This window comes from Rattus norvegicus, chromosome 17 (assembly GCF_036323735.1).
Source record: "Rattus norvegicus strain BN/NHsdMcwi chromosome 17, GRCr8, whole genome shotgun sequence".
Lineage (NCBI taxonomy): Eukaryota > Metazoa > Chordata > Mammalia > Rodentia > Muridae > Rattus > Rattus norvegicus.
Genome location: NC_086035.1, coordinates 30,082,883 through 30,109,520, shown reverse-complemented (window position 1 = coordinate 30,109,520; position 26,638 = coordinate 30,082,883). Strand labels below are relative to the sequence as shown.

The 26,638-nt window shown below is 42.0% G+C and overlaps 1 protein-coding gene across 4 annotated transcripts in view; it reads right to left on the bottom strand.

The window, feature by feature from the left end:
• Positions 1–17,351: 17,351 nt before the first annotated feature.
• Eci2 (enoyl-CoA delta isomerase 2) overlaps positions 17,352–26,638 on the bottom strand; it is a 35,896-nt gene continuing 26,609 nt past the window's right edge. For 3 of the 4 annotated variants that reach the window (XM_039095482.1, XM_039095484.2, XM_039095483.2), the window contains exons 7-10: positions 25,805–25,925; positions 19,980–20,069; positions 18,496–18,639; positions 17,352–17,877 (exon numbers count right to left, since the gene is read on the bottom strand). In XM_039095482.1, the coding sequence (XP_038951410.1) occupies positions 17,722–17,877; positions 18,496–18,639; positions 19,980–20,069; positions 25,805–25,925 (511 nt within the window). In that variant the 3' untranslated portion in view covers positions 17,352–17,721. The remainder of the gene's footprint in view (positions 17,878–18,495; positions 18,640–19,979; positions 20,070–25,804; positions 25,926–26,638) is intronic. The other variant, NM_001006966.1, reaches the window with a different exon arrangement.

Genomic DNA, 26,638 nt, shown 5'->3' with positions numbered 1-26,638 from the left:
GACATTTCAACCTCTACCTTTGGGAGACTAAGACTGCAAGACAGCATGCAGGTTCCAGGGCAGCCTTTACTGTGGCCTTGTTTCAAAAGAAGGAAATAAAACATAAACCAAAGGCTATGGACATTTTTAATATAGTGAGAGATAATTTTTTGGTGTGGATTTTTTTTTTACATTGAGGATTTTCACACAGTGATTTCTTAATCTTTATTAATTTTCAGGAGCCAGGATCCATGTTTTTATTTGTTGTGTATTTTTTGAAGACATATTAAGTACTAATTGCTGATTTTAAATAATTTAAATGTTATAATCAGTCTTGATAATTTTTATTCTTTTTAATCTTCATTTTTATTTCAATTTTATAGTGTATTGTTTTTTTATTAATGTTATATGAACTTTTTAGCTTTTGAGTCCCAAAAGTAAACCTTTGTCTTTTAAATATAGCACAGAAAAATCTGCCCTGTAAGATTAAGCACATCTCAATGAACCACATTTATCATAAATATGTCTGGACTTGGTCCATGTTGTTATCTGTTTATCCTCTGGTTTTTATACTCTATTTACAGTTTTAAAAACATTTCATTTCATCTTAACTTTAGCTGTATCTTTTTTTTTTTTTTATTAACTTGAGTATTTCTTATATACATTTCGAGTGTTATTCCCTTTCCCGGTTTCCGGGCAAACATCCCCCTCCCCCCTCCCCTTCCTTATGGGTGTTCCCCTCCCAACCCTCCCCCCATTGCCGCCCTCCCCCCACCAGTCTAGTTCACTGGGGGTTCAGTCTTAGCAGGACCAAGGGCTTCCCCTTCCACTGGTGCTCTAACTAGGATATTCATTGCTACCTATGAGGTCAGAGTCCAGGGTCAGTCCATGTATAGTCTTTAGGTAGTGGCTTAGTCCCTGGAAGCTCTGGTTGCTTGGCATTGTTGTACATATGGGGTCTCGAGCCCCTTCAAGATCTTCCAGTTCTTTCTCTGATTACTTCAACGGGGGTCCTATTCTCAGTTCAGTGGTTTGCTGCTGGCATTCGCCTCTGTATTTGCTGTATTCTGGCTGTGTCTCTCAGGAGAGATCTACATCCGGCTCCTGTCGGTCTGCACTTCTTTGCTTCATCCATCTTCTCTAATTGGGTGGCTGTATATGTATGGGCCACATGTGGGGCAGGCTCTGAATGGGTGTTCCTTCAGTCTCTGTTTTAATCTTTGCCTCTCTCTTCCCTGCCAAGGGTATTCTTGTTCCCCTTTTAAAGAAGGAGTGAAGCATTCACATTTTGATCATCCGTCTTGAGTTTCATTTGTTCTAGGTATCTAGGGTAATTCAAGCATTTGGGCTAATAGCCACTTATCAATGAGTGCATACCATGTATGTCTTTCTGTGATTGGGTTAGCTCACTCAGGATGATGTTTTCCAGTTCCAACCATTTGCCTACGAATTTCATAAAGTCGTTGTTTTTGATAGCTGAGTAATATTCCATTGTGTAGATGTACCACATTTTCTGTATCCATTCCTCTGTTGAAGGGCATCTGGGTTCTTTCCAGCTTCTGGCTATTATAAATAAGGCTGCAATGAACATAGTGAGCACGTGTCTTTTTTATATGTTGGGGCATCTTTTGGGTATATGCCCAAGAGAGGTATAGCTGGATCCTCAGGCAGTTCAATGTCCAATTTTCTGATGATCCTCCAGACTGATTTCCAGAATGGTTGTACCAGTTTGCAATCCCACCAACAATGGAGGAGTGTTCCTCTTTCTCCACATCCTCGCCAGCATCTGTTGTCCCCTGAGTTTTTGATCATAGCCATTCTCACTGGTGTGAGGTGAAATCTCAGGGTTGTTTTGATTTGCATTTCCCTTATGACTAAAGATGTTGAACATTTCTTTAGGTGTTTCTCAGCCATTTGGCATTACTCAGCTGTGAATTCTTTGTTTAGCTCTGAACCCCATTTTTTAATAGGGTTATTTGTTTCCCTGCGGTCTAACTTCTTGAGTTCTTTGTATATTTTGGATATAAGGCCTCTATCTGTTGTAGGATTGGTAAAGATCTTTTCCCAATCTGTTGGTTGCCGTTTTGTCCTAACCACAGTGTCCTTTGCCTTACAGAAGCTTTGCAGTTTTATGAGATCCCATTTGTCGATTCTTGATCTTAGAGCGTAAGTCATTGGTGTTTTGTTTAGGAAATTTTTTCCAGTGCCCATGTGTTCCAGATGCTTCCCTAGTTTTTCTTCTATTAGTTTGAGTGTGTCTGGTTTGATGTGGAGGTCCTTGATCCACTTGGACTTAAGCTTTGTACAGGGTGATAAGCATGGATCGATCTGCATTCTTCTACATGTTGACCTCCAGTTGAACCAGCACCATTTGCTGAAAATGCTATCTTTTTTCCATTTGATGGTTTTGGCTCCTTTGTCAAAAATCAAGTGACCATAGGCGTGTGGGTTCATTTCTGGGTCTTCAATTCTATTCCATTGGTCTATCTGTCTGTCTCTGTACCAATACCATGCAGTTTTTATCACTATTGCTCTGTAATACTGCTTGAGTTCAGGGATAGTGATTCCCCCTGAAGTCCTTTTATTGTTGAGGATAGCTTTAGCTATCCTGGGTTTTTTGTTACTCCAGATGAATTTGCAAATTGTTCTGTCTAACTCTTTGAAGAATTGGATTGATATTTTGATGGGGATTGCATTGAATCTGTAGATTGCTTTTGGTAAAATGGCCATTTTTACTATATTAATCCTGCCAATCCATGAGCATGGGAGATCTTTCCATCTTCTGAGGTCTTCTTCAATTTCCTTCTTCAGTGTCTTGAAGTTCTTATTGTACAGATCTTTTACTTGCTTTGTTAAAGTCACACCGAGGTACTTTATATTATTTGGGTCTATTATGAAGGGTGTCGTTTCCCTAATTTCTTTCTCGGCTTGTTTCTCTTTTGTATAGAGGAAGGCAACTGATTTATTTGAGTTAATTTTATACCCAGCCACTTTGCTGAAGTTGTCTATCAGCTTTAGTAGTTCTCTGGTGGAACTTTTGGGATCACTTAAATATACTATCATATCATCTGCAAATAGTGATATTTTGACTTCTTTTCCGATCTTTATCCCCTTGACCTCCTTTTGTTGTCTGATTGCTCTGGTTAGAACTTCAAGAACTATATTGAATAAGTAGGGAGAGAGTGGGCAGCCTTGTCTAGTCCCTGATTTTAGTGGGATTGCTTCAAGTTTCTCTCCATTTAGTTTAATGTTAGCAACTGGTTTGCTGTATATGGCTTTTACTATGTTCAGGTATGGGCCTTGAATTCCTATTCTTTCCAGGACTTTTATCATGAAGGGTTGTTGAATTTTGTCAAATGCTTTCTCAGCGTCTAATGAAATGATCATGTGGTTTTGTTCTTTCAGTTTGTTTATATAATGGATCACGTTGATGGTTTTCCGTATATTAAACCATCCCTGCATGCCTGGGATGAAGCCTACTTGGTCATGGTGGATGATTGTTTTGATGTGCTCTTGGATTCGGTTTGCCAGAATTTTGTTGAGTATTTTTGCGTCGATATTCATAAGGGAAATTGGTCTGAAGTTCTCTTTCTTTGTTGTGTCTTTGTTTGGTTTAGGTATAAGGGTAATTGTGGCTTCGTAGAAGGTATTCGGTAGTGATCCATCTGTTTCAATGTTGTGGAATAGTTTGGATAATATTGGTATGAGGTCTTCTATGAAGGTTTGATAGAATTCTGCACTAAACCCATCTGGACCTGGGCTCTTTTTGGTTGGGAGACCTTTAATGACTGCTTCTATTTCCTTAGGAGTTATGGGGTTGTTTAACTGGTTTATCTGTTCCTGATTTAACTTCGATACCTGGTATCTGTCTAGGAAATTGTCCATTTCCTGAAGATTTTCAAATTTTGTTGAATATAGGTTTTTATAGTAAGATCTGATGATTTTTTGAATTTCCTCCGAATCTGTTGTTATGTCTCCCTTTTCATTTCTGATTTTGTTAATTTGGACGCACTCTCTCTGTCCTCTCGTTAGTCTGGCTAAGGGTTTATCTATCTTGTTGATTTTCTCAAAGAACCAACTTTTGGTTCTGTTGATTCTTTCTATGGTCCTTTTTGTTTCTACTTGGTTGATTTCAGCTCTGAGTTTGATTATTTCCTGCCTTCTACTCCTCCTGGGTGTATTTGCTTCTTTTTGTTCTAGAGCTTTTAGGTGTGCTGTCAAGCTGCTGACATATGCTCTTTCCTGTTTCTTTCTGCAGGCACTCAGCGCTATGAGTTTTCCTCTTAGCACAGCTTTCATTGTATCCCATAAGTTTGGGTATGTTGTACCTTCATTTTCATTAAATTCTAAAAAGTTTTTAATTTCTTTCTTTATTTCTTCCTTGACCAGGTTATCATTGAGTAGAGCATTGTTCAATTTCTAAGTACATGTGGGCATTCTTCCTTGATTGTTATTGAAGACCAGTTTTAGGCCGTGGTGGTCCGATAGCACGCATGGGATTATTTCTATCTTTCTGTACCTGTTGAGGCCCGTTTTTTGACCAATTATATGGTCAATTTTGGAGAAAGTACCATGAGGAGCTGAGAAGAAGGTATATTCTTTTGCTTTAGGATAGAATGTTCTATAAATATCCGTTAAGTCCATTTGGCTCATGACTTCTCTTAGTCTGTCGACATCACTTTAATTTCTGTTTCCATGATCTGTCCATTGATGAGAGTGGGGTGTTGAAATCTCCCACTATTATTGTGTGAGGTGCAATGTGCGTTTTGAGCTTTAGTAAGGTTTCTTTTACATATGTAGGTGCCCTTGTATTTGGGGCATAGATATTTAGGATTGAGAGTTCATCTTGGTGGATTTTTCCTTTGATGAATATGAAGTGTCCTTCTTTATCTTTTTTGATGACTTTTAGTTGAAAATTGATTTTATTTGATATTAGAATGGCTACTCCAGCTTGCTTCTTCTGACCATTTGCTTGGAAAATTGTTTTCCAGCCTTTCACTCTGAGGTAATGTCTGTCTTTGTCTCTGAGGTGTGTTTCCTGTAGGCAGCAGAATGCAGGGTCCTCGTTGCGTATCCAGTTTGTTAATCTATGTCTTTTTATTGGGGAGTTGAGGCCATTGATATTGAGAGATATTAAGGAATAGTGATTATTGCTTCCCGTTATATTCATATTTGGATGTGAGGTTATGTTTGTGTGCTTTCATTCTCTTTGTTTTGTTGCCAAGACGATTAGTTTCTTGCTTCTTCTAGTGTATAGCTTGCCTCCTTATGTTGGGCTTTACCATTTATTATCCTTTGTAGTGCTGGATTTGTAGAAAGATATTGTGTAAATTTGGTTTTGTCATGGAATATCTTGGTTTCTCCATCTATGTTAATTGAGAGTTTTGCAGGATACAGTAACCTGGGCTGGCATTTGTGTTCTCTTAGGGTCTGTATGACATCAGTCCAGGATCTTCTGGCCTTCATAGTTTCTGGCGAGAAGTCTGGTGTGATTCTGATAGGTGTGCCTTTATATGTTACTTGACCTTTTTCCCTTACTGCTTTTAATATTCTTTATTTTGTGCGTTTGGTGTTTTGACTATTATGTGACGGGACGTGTTTCTTTTCTGGTCCAATCTATTTGAAGTTCTGTAGGCTTCTTGTATGCCTATGGGTATCTCTTTTTTTAGGTTAGGGAAGTTTTCTTCTATGATTTTGTTGAAGATATTTACTGGTCCTTTGAGCTGGGAGTCTTCACTCTCTTCTATACCTATTACCCTTAGGTTTGATCTTCTCATTGAATCCTGGATTTCCTGTATGTTTTGGACCAGTAGCTTTTTCTGCTTTACATTATCTTTGAGAGTTGAGTCAATGATTTCTATGGAATCTTCTGCTCCTGAGATTCTCTCTTCCATCTCTTGTATTCTGTTGGTGAAGCTTGTATCTACAGCTCCTTGTCTCTTCTTTTGGTTTTCTATATCCAGGGTTGTTTCCATGTGTTCTTTCTTGATTGCTTCTATTTCCATTTTTAATTCCTTCAACTGTTTGATTGTGTTTTCCTGGAATTCTTTCAGGGATTTTTGCGATTCCTCTCTGTAGGCTTCTACTTGTTCTCTAAGGGAGTTCTTCATGTCTTTCTTGAAGTCCTCCAGCATCATGATCAAATATGATTTTGAAACTAGATCTTGCTTTTCTGGTGTGTTTGGATATTCCATGTTTGTTTTGGTGGGAGAATTGGGCTCTGATGATGCCATGTAGTCTTGGTTTTTGTTGCTTGAGTTCCTGCGCTTGCCTCTCGCCATCAGATTATCTCTAGTGTTACTTTGTTCTGCTATTTCTGACAGTGGCTAGACTGTCCTATAAGCCTGTGTGTCAGGAGTGCTGTAGACCTGTTTTCCTCTCTTTCAGTCAGTTATGGGGACAGAGTGTTCTGCTTTCGGGCGTGTAGTTTTTCCTCTCTACAGGTCTTCAGCTGTTCCTGTGGGCCTGTGTCTTGAGTTCACCAGGCAGCTTTCTTGCAGCAGAAAAGTTGGTCTTACCTGTGGTCCCGAGGCTCAAGTTCACTCGTGGGGTGCTGCCCATGGGCTCTCTGCAGCGGCAGCAACCAGGAAGACCTGTGCCGCCCCTTCCGGGAGCTTCAGTGCACCAGGGTTCCAGATGGCCTTTGGTGTTTTCCTCTGGCGTCCGAGATGTATGTATAGAGAGCAGTCTCTTCTGGTTTCCCAGGCTTGTCTGCCTCTCTGAAGGTTCAGCTCTCCCTCCCCTAGCTGTATCTTCTTAAACGATTTTGTGGTTGCTTTGGGGATTTAATACAACACAAGAGAATTAATTCACAGTACTACGGTGAGATATCAGATTATAGCTTTTGGAGGTTTCAAGTCCAAAATCAGACAGCCCTATTGGATTGGGTGTCTACAAGGGTGATGCCACATGGCAGGGGAATGTGTTGCGTGAGCGCTCACTTCATGTGTCAGAAAACAAATGAAAGTGGGGTGCCTGGAATGGGAAATGGAGAAGGAAGAAAAGTGTATGTGTGTTTTGTGGGGGACTGTATCTCACAGTTCCTTTCAGGGGCAATCCGAGAATGACCTAAGGACCCAACTTGGGATGCCCTGGGGACCGCCTTTAACATAGGAGCTTTGGGAGATAATTAAGAAGCCAACTGGAGGCAGCAAACTGAACACTTTCAAGGTAATTTCGTATCAAAATCTTACCATTTCCATTACAATGTCCAGAAGTCTTATTTTGTTTTTCCATTTTATGTTTTAGTTACTTTGTAAATGTCGTCCTTATACATTGAACATTCTATCAGACAACACAGTGCTGTTAGGACTTTATAATCCATGCTTTCAACAGTCAGACAGATGTGACAGTTCAAAAGGGCATTCTTGTTGTTCCCTTTTTCTCGGAAGTTCAGGCTTTTCTCCAGGTCATTAGCCTCTGACCTTAAGGACCTGAGTAGCTTTTCTCTGAAGTAGATCCATCGGCGATGAATTCTTAAGTTTTCCTTCATATAAGTGTGCCTTTAAATGAAGAATTCTGAGGTCACAATTCATTTTGCCCTTTAGAACTTGAAAATTTGGTTCCACTTCCTCATGGTCCCCATGTTTTCTGATGAGAACTCTGTAGTCATTCCATTTTGAAATCCTGTACTGGGCTGTGGTGCTTTAAATAAACACAAACCCTATAAACTCGTGTATCTGAATGGTTGTTTTCCAATGGTGGCACTGTTTCAGAAGGTGTGGTTTAAGTGAAAATGTCCCCCATAGGGAGTGGTACTAATTGAAATGATTCAGATGTGTGACCTTGTTGGAGAAAGTGTGTCACTGGAGGTGGGCTTTGGATTTTCAAAAGCCCATGCTAAACCTAGGGCTCTCTCTTCCTGCTGCCTGTGTATCCAGATGATGTGGAGTTCTCAGCCTCTTCTTCAGCACCATGTGTGCCTGCCATGATGACATTGAACAAAACCTCTGAAAGTGTAAGCAAGTCCAAATGAAGTGCTTTCTTTCATTAGAGTTGCTGCGGTCATGGAATCTCTTCACAACAACGGAACACTAAGACAGGAAGTATTAGTGGGTGTGTCAATAGGGATGGGCTTTGAGGTTTCAAAAACCCATACAATTTCTAGTTAGCTCTCTCTGCCCCATGCTCGTGCCTCAAGATGTAAGCTCTCAGTTACCACCCCAGTGCCACGCCTGCCTGCCTGTTGCCATGCACCTGGCCATGATGGCCGTGGTGGCCATGGACTGTAACAGTCAAGAAACATGGAGCGTCAAATTAAACAGTTTCCTTCATAAGTTGCCCTGGCTTTTTGTAAGTGTTTTGTCATAGCAATAGAAAAACAACTAAGACATGAGCACATGCTTTCTCTGGCTGCTTTTAAGAGATTTCATTTACTTTTACTGTTCAATGATTTTGTGATGCTGTATCTAGATATATATTTGTAAATAACTTATTATGAATGTAAACAGTGAATTAATCCAATGGCTGTATTTCTTTTCCTTATACTATTCTGTGATAATCACACAGGAAAACTAATATTTATTTAAAACTGCACCTCAATTGTCTGAGCAGTTGAATGATTTACCTTAGCCTGCTATGCTAATCCAGCTATCTCCCAGCCCCATTCTGTGATAGTTACATATTATTGTTGATCTGGGTTTTTGGCCTTCAGGTGTGTTTCCATGATCTCTCTCTGGACCCCTTCCTCATGACTCCAAATCCTCCATCCTCCTCAATGATCTGAATCTCCCTCTCTCCCTCTCTCCTTCCTGTGGCTGGCAGACATCCCATCCTATTCTCTTTTCTGCCCAGCCATCGTGAGACCAACATTTATCGACAATGCAAAGAATAAATGGTAAGCATTGTCTGCACAAACTTGAGACCGGAGATTCTTGGTAGAAGCCTCACAATGCCATGTCTAGATTGAAACAAGATATGAGGGCAGAGAAATCAGCATTTGAATAGCACAAGGGTTAACTTTACATGGCAGATGAAAAATGTGCCTACATACATTTATTTACATTTATCCTGCTTGGAGTTTTCTCACCATTCCAAAACCTGTAGTTCAATCCAAACTGGAAAAGTTTGTGGTAATCACAGTATTACTAGTGTACTGGGTGCTGGTGATCATACCTAGATTTTTGTGCATGCTAAGCACATGCTTGGCCACTGAATTACTGCCCCCCCCCCCCATTGAGGCTATTCTTCCTTTATCATATGTCTCGTGGCATCTACCCAGGGAGTTATTCGTTTTGGTTTCACCTTTTTTATTCGCAATTATATTTTCTAAAATTTCTGTTTTGATCTCCTTTTCATCTTCTCTTTCTAGAATGGTGTTTTCTAGTTTAACCTCTGTTTTAAAGATGTTCAAGATTGCTCACTTAAAAAATTCAAAGCTTTGGGTCTGGAGAGATGGCTCAGTAGTTAAGAGCACTGACTGCTCTCCCAAAGGTCCTGAGTTCAATTCCCAGCAACATGGTAGCTCATAACCATCTGTAATGGGATCCCATACCCTTTTCTGGTGTGTCTGAAGACAGCTACAGTGTACTCATATACATGAAAATAAATACATCTTTTTTAAAAATTCAAAGCTTTGGCTGATCATTTCTACATTTGTGTCCATGTGTTCCTGGTGACTGAGGACTGTTTCTTTTCCTGTGTGTTAAGATTTCCATGGTCCAAGCCAGGTAATGGTGGCATACACCTTTAATCTCAGCCCAGGCACAGATGGACCTCTGAGTTAGAGTCCAATAGTCTACAGAGTGAGTACCAGGACATCAAGGGCTACACAGAAAAACTCTGTCTAAAAAAAAAAAAAACCCCAAAAACAAACAAACAAACAAACAAAAAAACCCAAAAAGGATTCCCATGATCCTTGATGTGCTCAGTATCTTTCTATTGGTGACTATGATTTTATTTCATTTGATTTGGTAGGCAGTTCCCTATAAAAGTCCAAAGCCCCATGGTTTAACCTCCCTCTCTGGGGAACATTTCCATTGTCAGCTCAATTTCCAGACTTTCAGTGGTACTCATGTTTGTCCCAGGGATATACCCTCCTGGAACAGCCTGAGTCCTAGGAAGATACCTGTCATGACTGTTGTAAGTCTTTGGAAGGCTCATCAGAGCCAGGTCTACCCATGGTCAGTGTACAGGTACTGTTTCCAATTTCCCTTGGAGCATATCTAAAGATAGGGCATCTAGGGGATAAAAGGGGAGGAATTTCTTTACTCTGGTATCTGGTTGTTATTATTGGGAGAATTAATTCCACTGGGCCCTGGTCAACATGTGCCCGGGAAACACTCAGTCATTGTAGTTCACCATTATGCATTGGGGCAACAGCCTCTGTTGCCTCATGTCACCTGGGATGGGCTAGTTGCTCCGGGGACAAAGGTCACAACCATAAGGGCTGATTTTTTGAGGAGTAGGGGAGAGAAGGCTTACCTGAGGAAACCTCTGTTTACCGAGAAAAATTAAATAAAGGTTCCATTTTAAGAAGTGAAGAAAGAGCCCATCAATGATCACAGTGAGTCACAGTCTAACTTCCCTGCACACAAACTGATCTTTGCTATTAAAAATCCTGCTGTAGGGGTTGGGGATTTAGCTCAGTGGTAGAGCGCTTGCCTAGGAAGCGCAAGGCCCTGGGTTCGGTCCCCAGCTCCAAAAAAAAGAACCAAAAAAAAAAAATCCTGCTGTAACCACTGGGCACCACAAAGATACACATAGTCTCCTGAAACGACATCATTCGAAGGATTTCGGAGGTTGAATAACATGTGGGCTTCTTCAAACGCATTTTGGTAAAAGAATGTGTGTTTGTCATGGATATAACTCTGTCCTGAATGGAGTTACAGCAGAATGAACAAGTTCATTGAAAGGTCTTGAAGTGTCAGTTTTCCTGGAAGGAGGATTTCTCAAAGGACTGATCACTGGCCACTCAGGTGAGCTGCAGAAAGCCAGGACTAGCTCAAGAAAGTGTAAAATGGTCATGGAAACTTTCACCAGGCCTTCAGAAAACGTCCAGTCTTGAAAAACAGTGGAGCTAAAGTAGACGTTCATATAACTATTGAGCTCCTACCAGGGGGTCCTAGAGAAGGGACATTGAGCAGTCAGACTGGATCTCAAGGAAGACTAGAAGGCAAACCTCGAGGTTGTAAGCTGTCAGTTAATGGGAAGTCACTGTGGGCAAAGGCCCTGGGGGAAGCCCAGAGCAGTGAGGAGAACAGAGAAAGGATCAGGTGAGGCAGCTTCTGTAGCCCAAGGCTGCCTAGTGTGATCTGTGGCTCCTGTGGGATTGCCTCTTCCTAGGGATGCTCACTGTGAGTGGAGGGGCCTGTCGACTGCAATGGCTGTGTTTATAAACAATGGCATCTGAGGCAACCCAGGGGGACTGGTTTCAGGTGGGCAAGGAGTCAGCCAATGAAGAACAGACATAGACGCAAGGTGATCTTGGATCTGAGTGCAATTTTACTACTCAAGCATCAGACTTTTATAATCACAAAGCAGTGCTGCATATACACAGGAACAGGAGGGACAAAAGTTCTCAGGAACAGTTTTACAATGTTATTAGATATTCATAAATTGGTCCCAACTCTAAGCCATCAGTAAACCATTCATTTGCAAGGCACATGTGAAGCTGGTGTTATCTCTAATGTTTGAGACAGTAGCCAAGTTGGCAAGTCACTCAGTGGTACTTGTGGTCAGCAGTTAATTATGAAATTTTACAGTAACCTTCTTCTTTTTGCTTTGTGAGCTGACAAATCAGATTCATAGTATATAGGCTTCTTTCTAATTTCTTCTAATATATTTAATTCTAACACTAACTCTACTTAGGGACTATTGTAACTGTGTAATGATACTATCTTTATTCTCATTAAATAATAAACACCATGGGGGTCATGATTGTGCCAATTTCTCCATAAATGGGAGTGACTAATATGATACCTTTTCTCCATTGTGATTGATCCATTGATTCCCAGAACCATCATAAACTCCTGTATATGGCAAGGGATCAAGGGGAGCATGCTGTGGCCCCATCCTGCTTACAGGGGGGAAACCACCATCTCCCTGCTATAAGCCATTGCCATCTGCCATCCACGAATTTCTTAGGAATGCCACAAAGCCCCCTCTTTTTAGAGATTTCAGGGTCTTATTAAGGAAACTCATAAGAGTGAGTGACTAGATTAATTTCCTGTCTAACCATCCCCACTTTTTTAAAAAAAGATTTATTTATTTATTTAATGTATAGGAATACACTGTAGCTGTCTTCAGACACACCAGATCTCATTACAGATGGTTGTGAGCCACCATGTGGTTGCTGGGAATTGAACTCAGGACCTCTGGAAGAGCAGTCAGTGCTCTTAACTGCTGAGCCATTTCTCCAGCCCCCCATCCCCACTTTTTAGGGCTATATGTCTTTACAGGGGGTTCTAGTAACAATTCTTACTGCTGTAGCTTAGTCAAAAGTCCCTATTCCATAGGATAAATGGTGACATTTGCCCACAGAAAGGCCAAATCCAAAATAGGGTCAGTTGTTATCTCTGTTGCACTTTCTGTGATCTTTCTTCGTCCATGGGAGAATAGTAGAGCAGAATGTGCCCTGAGCAAAAGTACAAAGGGTAGAAATGAGATAGCAAGAAAAGATGTTCCAAGCATGGCAGCCATGACATGTGAAGCATGTATCCTTCTGAGAGCACAGCCAACCCCTCCAGGAGACTGAGTTCCTTCAAGTCGTCACCTCGAGTGAGTGTGCCGGGTTTCGCCCAGTCACAGACTCTACTGGAGGGAGTGTGGCAGGCATCCTAGGTCCAGAAGGGACTTCGGTTGCCTTTTGTCTATTATTCGCCCTTCCCTGCCCTGGAAACATCCCTAACTGGCCACTGGTGCATCATTTCCAAAGACAGTAAATAAAGACCAACTGGGTTATTTCCATCTCATGGGTCTGTGCCTGTGGATCCAATCAACCACAGATCAAAAACATTTGTGAAATCAAAACCGAACCTGTACTAAACATGTATGTACTTTTCTCTTCATTAGTCCCTCACCAGTACAGTCTATCCAATATTTGTATTTTATGTATAAGTGAATGTGCGTGTGTATACATATATATGTATATAGAAGTATATATGTCTCTCTCTCTCTCTCTCTCTCACACACACACACACACACACACACACACACACACACACACACACACACACACACACACACACGTGGTATTATAGCCAATGCATGGACTATTTAAGATACATAGGATGACATAGATAGGTTCTATGTAAACACTGCTCCATTTTCTATAATGGAGTTGAATTGGTATCTATGTGGGCTTCTGTGTTTATTTCCCTGTGGACTTCTAGGGACAACTCTATCTTTTTCATATGACTTTTTTGAGGCATAATATAAAAGTTGAGGACAAGGAGCTTGGTATATCCAGCAGTCTGAACTGAAAGAAGTGAATCCTAATTAATGCCTGAGGGGCAGAAATACAGCTGCTGTGAGAACACACAGGAGCCCACCAGCCTTCAAACCATCCTTCCTGAACACGGAGGAAAGGCAGCCTTGGGAGACAGTCTCTCCTGCTCATCTGTTCAGTAATTTGTCTCCCTTTCCCCAAACCTTCCAGAGTCAGTCAGAAGTCCCTCTACTGTCACCTAGTGACAACAACCACCAGTAACTTTACTCTTTTAGGGGAAAACAACTACATTCCATAAGAAAGCTTGCAATTCTCCTCTAGTGCTCTATTTCTACTAAAAATTAAAAAAAAATATGCTGTAAAAATTTAAAAGATCTTCCCTGTAATAAATTTGTCTTCACTTTCAAAACCTTAAAATTGTATAATAGGAGAAAGAGGACAATTCATAGGAAAGTTTAGATGGGATGAGGATGGGGTGGGGGAGGGGATGGGGATAGAGGTGGGGGTGGGGTTCGTAGAGATGGAAGGATAGGGCAGAGGTGGGGACAAACAGCACTGAAGATGTTTGAGAAAGGTATGTGGCAGATTATTTTATTAGCTGGGGTTCTCTAGAGGAACAAAACTGATAGAATAAAAGAAAAACACATGTGAACTTATTAGAGTGGCTTACAGACTATTCCAACTATCTGCTGCTTTGGTCTGTGTGACAATTCCGACCGCTTGGTAATAGTCCAACTATCTGCTGCTTTGGTCTGTGTGACAATTCCGACCGCTTGGTAATAGTCCCAACTATTTCAACAATAGCTATCTCCTGACAGAAAGTCCAAGAATGCAGTAGCTTTAGGTTTAGACTGGACACCTCGGACATTCTTCAGTATATGATGAAGAACAGGGGTCGAGTTCTAGTGAAGGGATGAACTTGCCAGCAGGAGAGGACAAGCAGGCAAAGAGCAAGAGCTTCCTTCTGTCCTTTATATAGGCTGCCACTAGGAGGTGTGGCCCAGATTTAGGGTGGGTCTTGAATGATCCAATCAAGAAAAACCACTCACAGTTATACCCAGCAGGTTGGGTTTTGGTTAACTCCTTATAGTCAAGTAGACAAACAGTAAGCCACCACATTACTATATTATATATGTCTGCCTGTCTGTCTACCTGCCTACCTGCCTGTCTCTTCTCTCTCTCTCTCTCTCTCTCTCTCTCTCTCTCTTTCTTTCTCTCTCTCTGTTTAAAGTTACACTTGACAAAATTTTCTGTTTAAAATTTTTCTACTTGACTTTATTTTTAATCAGCTGAAATTTCACACATAGTTTTTCCTGACTTTCTGGAACAGTTAGAGGATCTGCTGCTTTGGTCTGTGTGACAATTCTGACCCCTTGGTAATCTCGGGATTGACATACCTCTTCCTTTTCATTGAGAAAAGTCAAACTTCCACACACCAAATGAGTCTGCACCATGTCTTCTACTCTGTGACTACAACATCGCACAGCCTTGGGCCTGTTACACTCACTTGGAGGATTGTTTTAGCAAGTAACCAACCTGTCTTGATTCAGAGAACTAGCTCATTCTTGATTTCCTTGAGTGGTAGTGACAATCCCACTTTGATTTTCCAAGCCTTTGCTACACAACCTGAGACTTGACAATTCAAGCACAGAATTAAGGACAGTTCTTTAGAAAAAGTAGATCCATTTTTTTGTGTGTGTGTATGTGTATGGATGTTAAGCCTACCTGAATGTCTGTGAATCACCTGTGTGACTGCTTGAATGCCCTGGAACTGAAGTTACAGACATGTGTGAGCTGTCACATGGCTGCTGGGAATTGAACCTGGGTCCTCTGGAAGAACAGCCAGTGCTCTTCCACGACCTTTCAGTCAAGAACATCCTTTCTTTCTCACCCATACTTTAATCATCAGGGACTCCTTTACCTGGACAGAGAGAATGTTGTTCTTATTATTTCCTTTTTTTTGACTTGTGTTTAGCTGGCCACATCATAGCTACCACAGCGCCCACCAGAATACAGTTCTGCCTTTGAGGCAAGTAGCTCTTACTCAAGTGGTGCCAGCGTTATTGTCTCTAACAGCCACTGAGAACTGCTTCTCTGCATGAGGTGCCTTTTCCTGATCCACTTCTTACTTTATTTTTATTTTAAACATATTTTGTGCTACTACAGGGTTTCCTGGTGCACAAAAAGGCAAAAGGTACATTTGATCTGCTGGAACTATAATTTCAAAATGGTTGTGAGCCACTGTGGGTGCTAGGAACTGAACCTGGGTCCTCTGGAAAAGCAGCCAGTATTCATCACTTAGCTACCTCTCCAGCCCCTCATAAGACACTCTTAATTTAAGGATCCTCATATAGTTTCTTTCCATAATTTGTACAGAGATTTTTTGGCTGTAGTGAATGTTAGATGTCAGGTGTTGCCTCAGCCTGCTCTCAGGGACTCAGCAGCAGAAGCTATATAATCATTAGTTGTCCACCCTCCAAAGGGGCCTTGTCTTCCCAGATGGCTCTCTTTTGTCTCCTAGTTTCTTGGTCTCTCTCTCTCTCTCTCTCTCGCTCTCGCTCTCGCTCTCGCTCTCGCTCTCGCTCTCGCTCTCGCTCTCGCTCTCGCTCTCGCTCTCTCTCGCTCTCTGAGTATGAGTAAATCTCTAGCCTGAGATCTGTTGCATGGTGAGATCCTTGCACATACCTCAGTTTGGGCTGGCCAAGGTGTTCTGATGTGAAAGGTAACAGCAAATCGGAGGTTTGAACAATAGTTGGCTTCTGGGGTGTACTGAACTCTGCCTGGCTTCTTATTTACTTCTCGCACTTCACAGGCATTTCAGTCTAGAAAATCTCTACTCTCTGTCTTAGGATCTGAATGTGTGAAAACCCAGCCTCAATCTCATTGTTAATCTCTGGCATCATTTTCAAGGGATAAAATACGCTGGGCATCAGACACTAGTAATTTGTCAATAAACATCAATGGTTACTTCTGTCCCCACCCTATAAAACAGAACACCCCGGAGTAACATTATTGGGATTAAACAGTTAAGACTTAAAATGCTTGCAGGTTTTAACATATTAGCTACCAGGAAACTAATTGTTGAGAGAAAAAAATAACAATATTTTAACATGCAAAATACTCTATTCAGATCTTTTAAGCTTCAACTAGATCATTAAAGGCCTTGCCAAATGACATGGATGGCATTAATTCCAATGGAAAGTCAGAATAGTCAGGGCAGCTAGCAGGTACCTTGCAAAACATCATGCTAAAGAATGAGGAACATTGTTTCCAACGCAAAAACTCCCTGCCCCCTTTCTGACTAGTATGAATTTGAGTAAATTTGCTTGGTGTGTGTATGTGTGTGGAGATGAGTGGTATGAAGGTTTGAAGAAGAACAGCCTCCATAGGTTCACAGATTTGAATGTCAGGTCACCAAAGAGTAGCATTATTAACGTGTGGCCTTCTTGGAGTAGGTCTGACCTTGTTAAGAGGAAATGTATCACTGGGAAAGGGCTTTGAGGATCTCCCCCCTTCTCTCTCTCTCCTCTCTACTGATCCACATGTGGAATTCTCAGTGACCTCCCTAGCACCAGTCTGCCTGCACACTGCCATGCTTCCCACCACGATGATAATGGACTAAACTATAAGTCACCGCCAAGTAAATGCTTTTCTTTATAAGAGTTGCCTTGGTCATGGTGTCTTTTCACAGCAAAAGAAACCCAAACTAAGACAAGTAGAAATGAAGACAATTTGTTTTGCATCTCTGTCAGACAGTTGGAAAGGAAAATGCAACTCAGAATTCCTTTGGTAATCCAAAGACTGTTGATGTTTGGTCCAATTTGCTTAGTCACCACCTGTGGATGATAAACTGTCATGGAGTCAGGGATATGATGTTAGCATGTTTCAAAACAGGTCCCCAAGTACACTGCCCAAGGGTTTAAGACAGCACCCATTTATGTCAAGAGATGTAAGACTTTCTATTGCCAAAAACAGACATGGATTCTTTTGTTTAAAATCTTTTTAATATTTATTATATGTAAGTACACTGTAGCTGTCTTCAGACACACCAGAAGAAGGCATCAGATCTCATTACAGATGGTTGCGAGCCACCATGTGGTTGCTGGGATTTGAACTCTGGACCTCTAGAAGAGCAGTTAGTGCTCTTAACCACTGAGCCATCTTTCCAGCCCCAGACATGAATTCTTAAGGCTTGATTTATGAAAAGTTCTATTTATCAGTGCTGTGAAGCAATCTCATCATAGTTGCTAAGTTAATCCAGGAAAAGGCTCAGAGAAGTATGTGCCATTCAAGTCCTTGGAACTGGAACTCACAGTCTGTCCTTCTTGTGAGGAGTCTTGCCATTGTCGTGGACTTCACAGCTTTGGCTTTCTGGTAACAAAGCTCATGATTGCGTTGATGCACTCCTCTGACAGCCACCTTGCTCGTAAAGTAGTGCACTCCTCCTCGTTAACTGCATGGAGCTTTTCTTTCTCATTCTTCCTGATTAACTCTTTGGAAATTCTCATGGACTGATGGAACAAAACCAACAATATATTATCCCAATAGGAAAAGGATTAGTCTACTCTTGTCTTCCACTGTAATAGACTGATCCTGCTAGACTTTACTAAGACAATGTGAAACAGAACACCTTTAATGTGCACAGAGATGACCATAGTATGTGTGGGAGGTCTGTTATTGTACCTTCTAAACAGCCCCATATGAAATCCAAAACTCCTGGTTCCAGGATCACACACGCAGCAGCAAGAATGTAAGAACAATCAGTTGCTAGCCGCCACATACGGAAACGGAACTGCTATAGAGAGAGGCTCCTAAATACAGCCAGACTCCTCACCTCCCCTGAATTCCAAAGTATAAGAGCTGGGTGTCTCCTGGCACCCCCTGGGGTCATCCTCATGAAGGAATTCCTTTTTGCCTTTGTAGCATAGAATGTAATATCTATCTGGTAAGTTCTTTTGGGAAAAAAAATCAAATTCCCAACATAATAGTAATTTTAAACCCCAAATCTAGATGTGCTTTAAGCCAACTAGAGATAAGGTCTTTTTTCTTTAGGATGTGCCCTCCTGAGGCACATTTTCCCCTTTGGAAATCGTTTTCCTGGTTCCCCAAAATAAAACCCCAATACTAACGTTTGGCGGGAGCTTCGCATATGTTTTCAGCCTGGTCCAGACTTCTGTCTCAAAAGTGCTTTCAGGGAAAACTTCAGTGACAAGGCCTTGAGCCCAAGCCTCTCTTGCTGTGAGCTTCTTCCCAAAGAGAAGCATCTCAGCTGCCTGCAATGCAAAGCAAGATGGGACCTTAGCATGACAAAGGCTTGGTTCAACTTTACAACAGCTGAGGGTCTGGAGACACAGATGTCCTCATGGCTCCTGGGTTGCTTGTCTTTTGCAGGAATGGGGAAGTCGATGGCCTCACTGGGTGAGGGTCTGCCTCTTGAAGGGTAGGAGGGCAGCTAATTCTGTTAGGGACTGAATTGAAGCAGCAAGAATGGGAAGCCCAGAGTAGACATACCTGAACTCCAAGAGCTATTAAACATTGAAAATGAAGACAAAGGGAGGCGGAGCAGAAGTGTTGCATTCACTGGGTCAACCTTTGGAAGCATTCAAAATTTGGTTGGTAGTCCTAAAGGTTGATCTTTGAATATCTTCATCTGTATAGATACTCAACTTACTTCTGTGTGAATGAAGGGATTCAGGGATGGCTGGGGATGGCTTATATTGCAGTTCTAGAAAAACCAAGGACTATGAGCAAATGTTCTTTCTATAGTTGCATTTTCTCTTCCAAAAACATGAACAAATTCCAAATGCTCTAAGTTTGAAGAGCTGGTTCTGCTCAACTTTTCAAAGCTTAATTGATTAATAACTCAGTCTCCGTGATGGCAGCATGATGAGGTTAAAGAAGTGGATGTGTATACATATGTATACATATACATATATGCATATACATATGCATATCAAATGCATAGGGGGCTGTCACAACAAAATCTAGCAGGCTCTCCTACCATGCTGAGATGGAAACCAATGCCTACTAAGCCCTTCTCTCTGTCCTTCCTCTGCAGTCCTGTCTTAGTGTCTGTTGAGTCACTCTATCCACAGAGGACAGATGGCCAGGTTTGCACAAATACAGAGCTGATCTGAGCAGCCAGAGGGCCACCTTGGGAGTCTCAACATACACAGAAAAGCTGTGACAGGGGGTCACAGTGACTATGACTTCATGTAGTTGTTAAGAGTTGGTAACTTCTGGTCCTTCACATGGCCCCTAAAGAGAAAATGTCACCATGTCCTCTCAGTGAATGATGCTCATCGGCCCTGAAGTGATCACACATGAGGACACTTCCTAATTCCAGGTCTTCAAATAATGGTACACAGCTGTGCAGGCCAAGGTCTCGTGCTGGGACCGGTGCTCCAGCTCTCAGTCACCAGCTGCCAGACATTGTCCCTGCATTAGGAATTGCAGAGAACGTCCTGACCCTTCCCTTATCTCAGATTGCCCCTTAGCCTGGTTCCTCCTTGTCACAGGACAAGTAGTCATCCTAAAAGCTTGCAGGAGGGAAAGAAGACAGAATACAGGTTTGCCTTGGCGACACCTATATTTTAATGTTTTTCTAAGTTACCTTTGCTGAGCCCATCATCTTCGGAAACGTGTAAGAGGAGCAGGCTTCCGGGCTCTGGCCGAGGTGGCTGAATGGAGTATGAAATGTTGCCTAGTTGGTATGAGGGAAGAAAGAAAAAGCATTTAAAAATTACTATTTGGTTTTAATCTCCCAATTTGCATGTTTGTATTTGAGACTTGGTAGCCCATTGTGGCCTTGAACTCAACCATCTCATGCTTCACCCTCTTGACTGGAGGCATTACAGTGTACCACTATGTCCAGTTTAGAATTCCTAATCGGTGAGGCCATTTAAATTGAAATTACGTGGTATATTATGCATACCACACACAATTCCCTTGTAGTGTGTTATCAACGGACTTTTACAAACATGTAAATTATGTAGCCATTAACGATTTCAATAGAGAAGGAATTTACTACCTTTCTAACCTCTGTGGGCAATCTTTTCCTTGTACCATCCCCATGTACCATCTACCACACTCTGCATCTCTGTCCCTGCTGTTTGTCCGGTTTCTAGAATGTTACACACACACATGGGATCCTATACACAACAGACCTCTGCTTCTTGTTCCTATCACTCAAGCTCTACTGCATACTGATATCCTCTTCCTCACTATTGCCGCTCTCACTGTGTGTACGTGTCATCATTCGTTGACCTAGATGCCAGTTAGTGCCCTTACTAACGTTTACTGCTGTGGCCATTATCTGTAGGGCCAGTCACAACCATAGGCTTGTTTCATATAATATAGTTCCCACTGGTCAATATCACCTCAATGAAGCAGAAAAAAATCCCTTTCAGACTTATTCTCTCAAGAAAGTAGTTGTGAATAGAGTCGCTGTGCCATCAACATTTCCCACTGAGGTAGGAGAGCCCCACCTGGTCCATGTCTTTATTCGGCCTCACTAGGAAAAGTTCTCGTAGCCTAATCACGTCACTACATGCATAGTGGTGCCGCATGGTTTTAGTTTATATATCCTTCATGATTAATGATGCCTTTGTATACTAAACAGCCACAGGTACAGCATCTTGGTGAAATAACTGCTCACATGTTTCCCACTATTTTTAAAGTTAATTTTTTTTGTCTTTTTGTTTTTGTACTGCAAAAAGTTCCTTATAAACACAGGTTACAATGAAGGATCATGGGAAGGATTTTTACTGGTGGCTTATCTTTCCCTTTCAATAAAAACACTTTTGAGCCAGATGGTGGTGGCATACTTCTTTAATCCCAGCACTACAGAGGTAGAGGCAAGCCAAACTCTGTGAGTTTGAGGCCAGCTTGGTCTACAGTGTGAGTTCTAGGACTACACAGAGAAACCCTGTCTTGAAAAACAAAAGAAACAACAAAAATGTTTGGATAGAGTCTTGCTGTGTAGCACAGGCTGGTCTCAGCCTTAGAACAGCTCTTTTGACTCAGCCTTCCAGAAGAATGCTGGGATTATAGGCCTGAGCTGCCATTCCCAGCTGGCCTTTTGGAGGGAGGGATGAGGAAGGGTATGGGAGAGGATCTCATGTAGTCCAGGCTTGACTTGCTATGTGACTTTGAATGCTTGATGGTCTAGTCCCTCTTCTTCCCAAATACAGGATTAGACCTATGTACCATTACACCCAGCCTCTCTTTGCATTACAAAGTCTCATTTACTTATTTATATGTGTATGTGTGCATGGGAGCACATGCATGTACATGCATATAGGAAGCCAGAGGTCAATTTGTTGGAGTTGTTTTTCTCTTTCTGCCATGTGTATCCTAGGAATTGAATGTGGGCCACTGTGCTGGCTAGTTTTATGTCAACTTGATACAATCTAGAGGTTCCTCAGGAGATAGAACTGTATTTGAAAAGTGCTCTCATAAGATTAGCCTGTAGGCAAGCCTGTAGGTAATCTTTTGATTAATGTTTGATGTGGCAGGCCTCATCCCATGGAGAGTGGTGCTATCTCTTGGCTGATGGCATTGGGTAGTATAAGAAAGCAGGCTGAGCAAGCCATGAAGAGCAATCCAGTAAGCAGTACTCCTCCATGGTCTCTGTATCAGCTCCTGCGTCCAGGTTCCAGCCCTCTCCTGACTTCCTCCAGTGATGGACCATAATGTAAAGTGTAAGCTACTGAATAAACCCTTTCCTCCCCACCTTGCTTTTGGCATGGTGTTTCATCACAACAATAGAAACTATAAGACGGTTTTTATAATTACAGCGAGTACTTTCACTGGCCGAGCTATCTAGCGTGGCCCCTAGAGGGCAGGGTATTTTTAATGCTCTTTCAGAGTTTAAAGAGCCACTATTTCCTGTGTGCTATTTCTCCTCACTGCCCATTTTTACACTGGTTCTTAATCTATTGCTTTATGGATATACTTTAATAATATTTTGGAATGACCATCTTTTATTGGGATAGTTACAAAATTGTTTTCTCAACCTTCCATTTGTCCTGATTTTGCCCTAGTGGTCTCCTGCCTTCTTCAGATCCACAGCCAGTTTCAGTATTGGTTTTGAGATGACAAGCATGTTTAGTCAGACTCATGCCGTCTTCCTGCCTCAGTTTTCTAAGTGCTAGGATTACAGGTGTAAGCCAACACAACAATCTGTTTTTATGTGTTCAGATGAATAAAAATATTTTTGAAAGAGAATCATTGATAGAAGTAGACAAATGCTTAGATTTAATTTCCAATAGTAAGACATGGTTTTTATTTTAATGCATATTTGTGAGAACATATAAAGTATGCAGCATACAAATGAAAATATAAAATACTCATTAGTATCACTTTTCTTTTCACCCCAGAGCCCTTGGTCAATAAAATGTACTCTGCCAGGCATGGTGGCACATGCCTTTAATCCCAACATTTAGAAGGAAGAGGTTGGTGGATCTCTGTGAGTTTGAGGTCAGCTTGGTCTACAAAGCTAGTTCTAACACAGCCAGGACCATTATACAGAGTAACTCTGTATTGGAAAATATATATATATACACATATATATTATATTATACATATAATATACATATATTATACATACACATACATATCCCATAACTTCAAGAATATACTCAGAAAACTAAGAAGGTCAGCCATAGCTAACAGGTACAGATGAACTTGACAATGAGTAGTTACTGCAATTCTTATTTGCAGAGATAGAATGGTGGCTGCCGTTAAGGGCGGAAACTCTAACAACAGACTGGTTAAAGGCTGTAGGATAGTTCCTTACCCTTCCCGTGACAGGTTCCTCTACCTGTAAACCTAGTAGGACCTCATAGGGCTGCTGTGTATTGTATAAAATGTGCAATGTATAATGTGTATTAACAGAGTATCCACACACAGTGAGCATGTAAACACTTATTTGAGCACATTTAAAACTCACACAGAAGCAGTGCATTTGCTGACAGAGAACCTACTAGCATGTTTAGCCCTAGCTGTATTTAAGACCAGTATCCATCACAGACAGACGGCATGGTGACGGGTACCTTAATAGGGTTGGATGTGAGCCCCTTGTTTACTACAGTGTTTGTTTATGAGCTCAGTTAAAGCCTACGGAATCTCTTCAGTGGTTGGCCAGGAACCTTTACCACCTCCTAAGAAGAAGGCTCAAGAAAAACCTGTGGCTACCGTCCTATATACTATTCCGGCATCAGTGTTCTAGGTTTGGGTGCGAGACAACTGTCATCACATCTATGTTTACTACGATAACACAACTTTGAAAGAGCCTCTGGTTTCAGCAGTCATGACCATGAGATTTAAGTTATGGAGAGCAAATGCTAGCACTGGTTTACATCTGAATGATGAAATGAGTAATTTTTCTCCAATTAGTTTTATGATGCATATTTGAGGTAGGTAATACATTAGTATGATATGTATATACACACATGTACATAAGACTGCTGCTTTAGTGAAACCAATAGTCATAAAGGTCCCATCCAGGTAAAGGTATAATCTAGTCAATTGCCAAAGTTCTTAGATACATTTCAGTATATATAATGACACTGTACATTGGATGTTACAGCAGTACGTATCTGCTACTGTGTATCCTTTGAACAATATCACCAAGATCCTCCCACCCCACCCCATCCATCATCCTAAGACTGATTTTTTAAAAATGGTTTTGGGAATCCAATACAGAGCCTTTTGTACTGAATAACAACCCCTTTACCCCCATTTTTTTGTTTTTTGTTTTTTTTTTAACTTAAATCTTTTCTTTGTATTTTGTATATTTTTAGAAATTTTATTTTTGGCCACCACAGAGAAATATTATGATAAGAATCAAAATAAAATACAAGTGGTGTGTGGTGGTAAACACCATTAATGGTAGCAATTAGGAGGCAGAAGCAAGGGTATCTCTGTGAGTTCAAAGCCTTATCTATCTACATAGTGAGTTCTAGGCCTGCTGGTTTGACAGGCTGAGACACATCCACACTCACACTCACAGGAGCAAACACGATTCTGAGCTGTGCTGTGGTCTCAGGAGTGCTTGGGGTTTTAGTTTTCTTGTCTGTAGCAGAGGGAGAGTAGTGGAAGACCACAGTCCCATCTCATTTCCAAACCTGAATACTAGGCTTTGTGAACTAGGAAGAGAGATTAAGCAACCTGAACAGAAGTTAGTCCCTCTACTGAAAGCTTTCAATCATCTCCTGAGCATTTGGGGGTAATATTAAAAATAAAAATTGAATAAATAATAAACTCTGATTAAAATATAGAACCATCAGAGTTGGGGCAATGCTCACTGGTATTTAGAAAAATTAACAATCAAGGAAAACACTGTCAAGTTAGACTAATTAAACTACTCCATCCACCACTGTCTAAACTACGGCACCCGTCACTGTCTAAACTACGGCACCCACCACTGTCTAAACCACTGCACCCACCACTGTCTAAACCACTGCACCCACCACTGTCTAAACTACGGCACCCACCACTGTCTAAACCACTGCACCCACCACTGTCTAAACCACTGCACCCACCACTGTCTAAACCACGGCACCCACCACTGTCCAAACTACGGCACCCACCACTGTCTAAACTACAGCACCCACCACTGTCTAAACTACAGCACCCACCACTGTCTAAACTACTGCACCCACCGCTGTCTAAACTACTGCACCCACCGCTGTCTAAACTACAGCACCCACCACTGTCTAAACTACAGCACCCACCACTGTCTAAACTACTGCACCCACCACTGTCTAAAGTACGGCACCCACCACTGTCTAAACTACGGCACCCACCGCTGTCTAAACTACTGCACCCACCGCTGTCTAAACTACTGCACCCACCACTGTCTAAACTACGGCACCCACCACTGTCTAAACTACGGCACCCACCACTGTCTAAACTACGGCACCCACCGCTGTCTAAACTACGGCACCCACCGCTGTCTAAACTACGGCACCCACCACTGTCTCGCTCTGCTTTCTGTTGCTGTGACGAAACACTGACCAAAAGCAACAGGGAGAGAGAGGGGTTTATTTGGGTTACAGCTTACAGTCCATCACTGAGGGAAGCCACAGCAGGAACACAAGCAGAAGCAGAGGCGGGAAGCAGGGAGGAACAGTGCTTACTGGTCTGCTCAGCCTGCTTCCTTATACAACTTGGCCAGTGATGGCTTGGCCCATAGTGGGCTGGGCCCTCCCACATCAATCATTTACCAAGGAAATGCCCCACAAACATGCCCATGGACCAATCTGAAGAAGGAAAAACTTCCTCAATTGAGGTTCCCTCTTAACAAGTAACTCTAGTTTGTGTCAAGTTGACAAAAAACCAACTAACCAGCACAACCATTAGTCCCCTGTAATATACTTAGTGAGAGCCACAGTCAGGACACTGATTGACCTATGTCTGTGGAAGGAGACTTACCCTGTCCGATGCATAGACGGCATCAAATAGTCCCAGAAGGGTGACAGAGATTCCCACAGCTGGGCCATTGACTACTGCAACCAGAGGCTTGGGAAAGTCTATAAAAGTGTTTACAAATTCCCTAAAGAAATGGAAATAGAAAATCATTAAACATATCAAAGTGGTACCACTAACTAAAGAAATGTATAGATGTGATATCACTTTATAGAGCCGCCTCTCCAGATTGGTTGAGGATCCCTATAAATTGCACCTAAGGGAATATCAGGCCATGACTCCACGCTCCGGGCTGTGAGTTCAGGACTGTGATCCAGCTGTGACCAAGGGATCAGGTAGGATGACTGAGTGCATGACCCCACCTTCCAGCACAGGGAGACCGAGAGACTCAGAGGACAGGGAGGCTGAAGCCTCAGGCCTCCTTCGACAACTTCCAAGACCACTCCCAGTAAGTATGCTGCCATCATTCACTGCACTGTCTGCTCACAACACGCATGCTCGAGAACTCACACTCCCACTGCTCTTTCTCACTTTCCAGTCAGTCCCATGGAGAGGGCAGGATGAAGAGAGGGAAGCTGATGGGGAATCACAATGCAGTGTGTCAGCATAGATGAGTGGGCATTGTACTGATGTGTCAAGAGTGAGCTCTCTTAGGGAGGCTGGTGGGATGACTCATCATTTACAACACCTGTCAATCAAGTAGGAGGGCTGGAGTGAAGTTTGGAGCCCAAGAACCCAAATAAATTCTGGGTGGGTGTGGAGGCCTGCTTGTCCTTCTGGCCTCAGAAGGTGGAGATAGAAACCTCGAGCAAGCCAGCTAACAAGACATGGAGGGGGAGC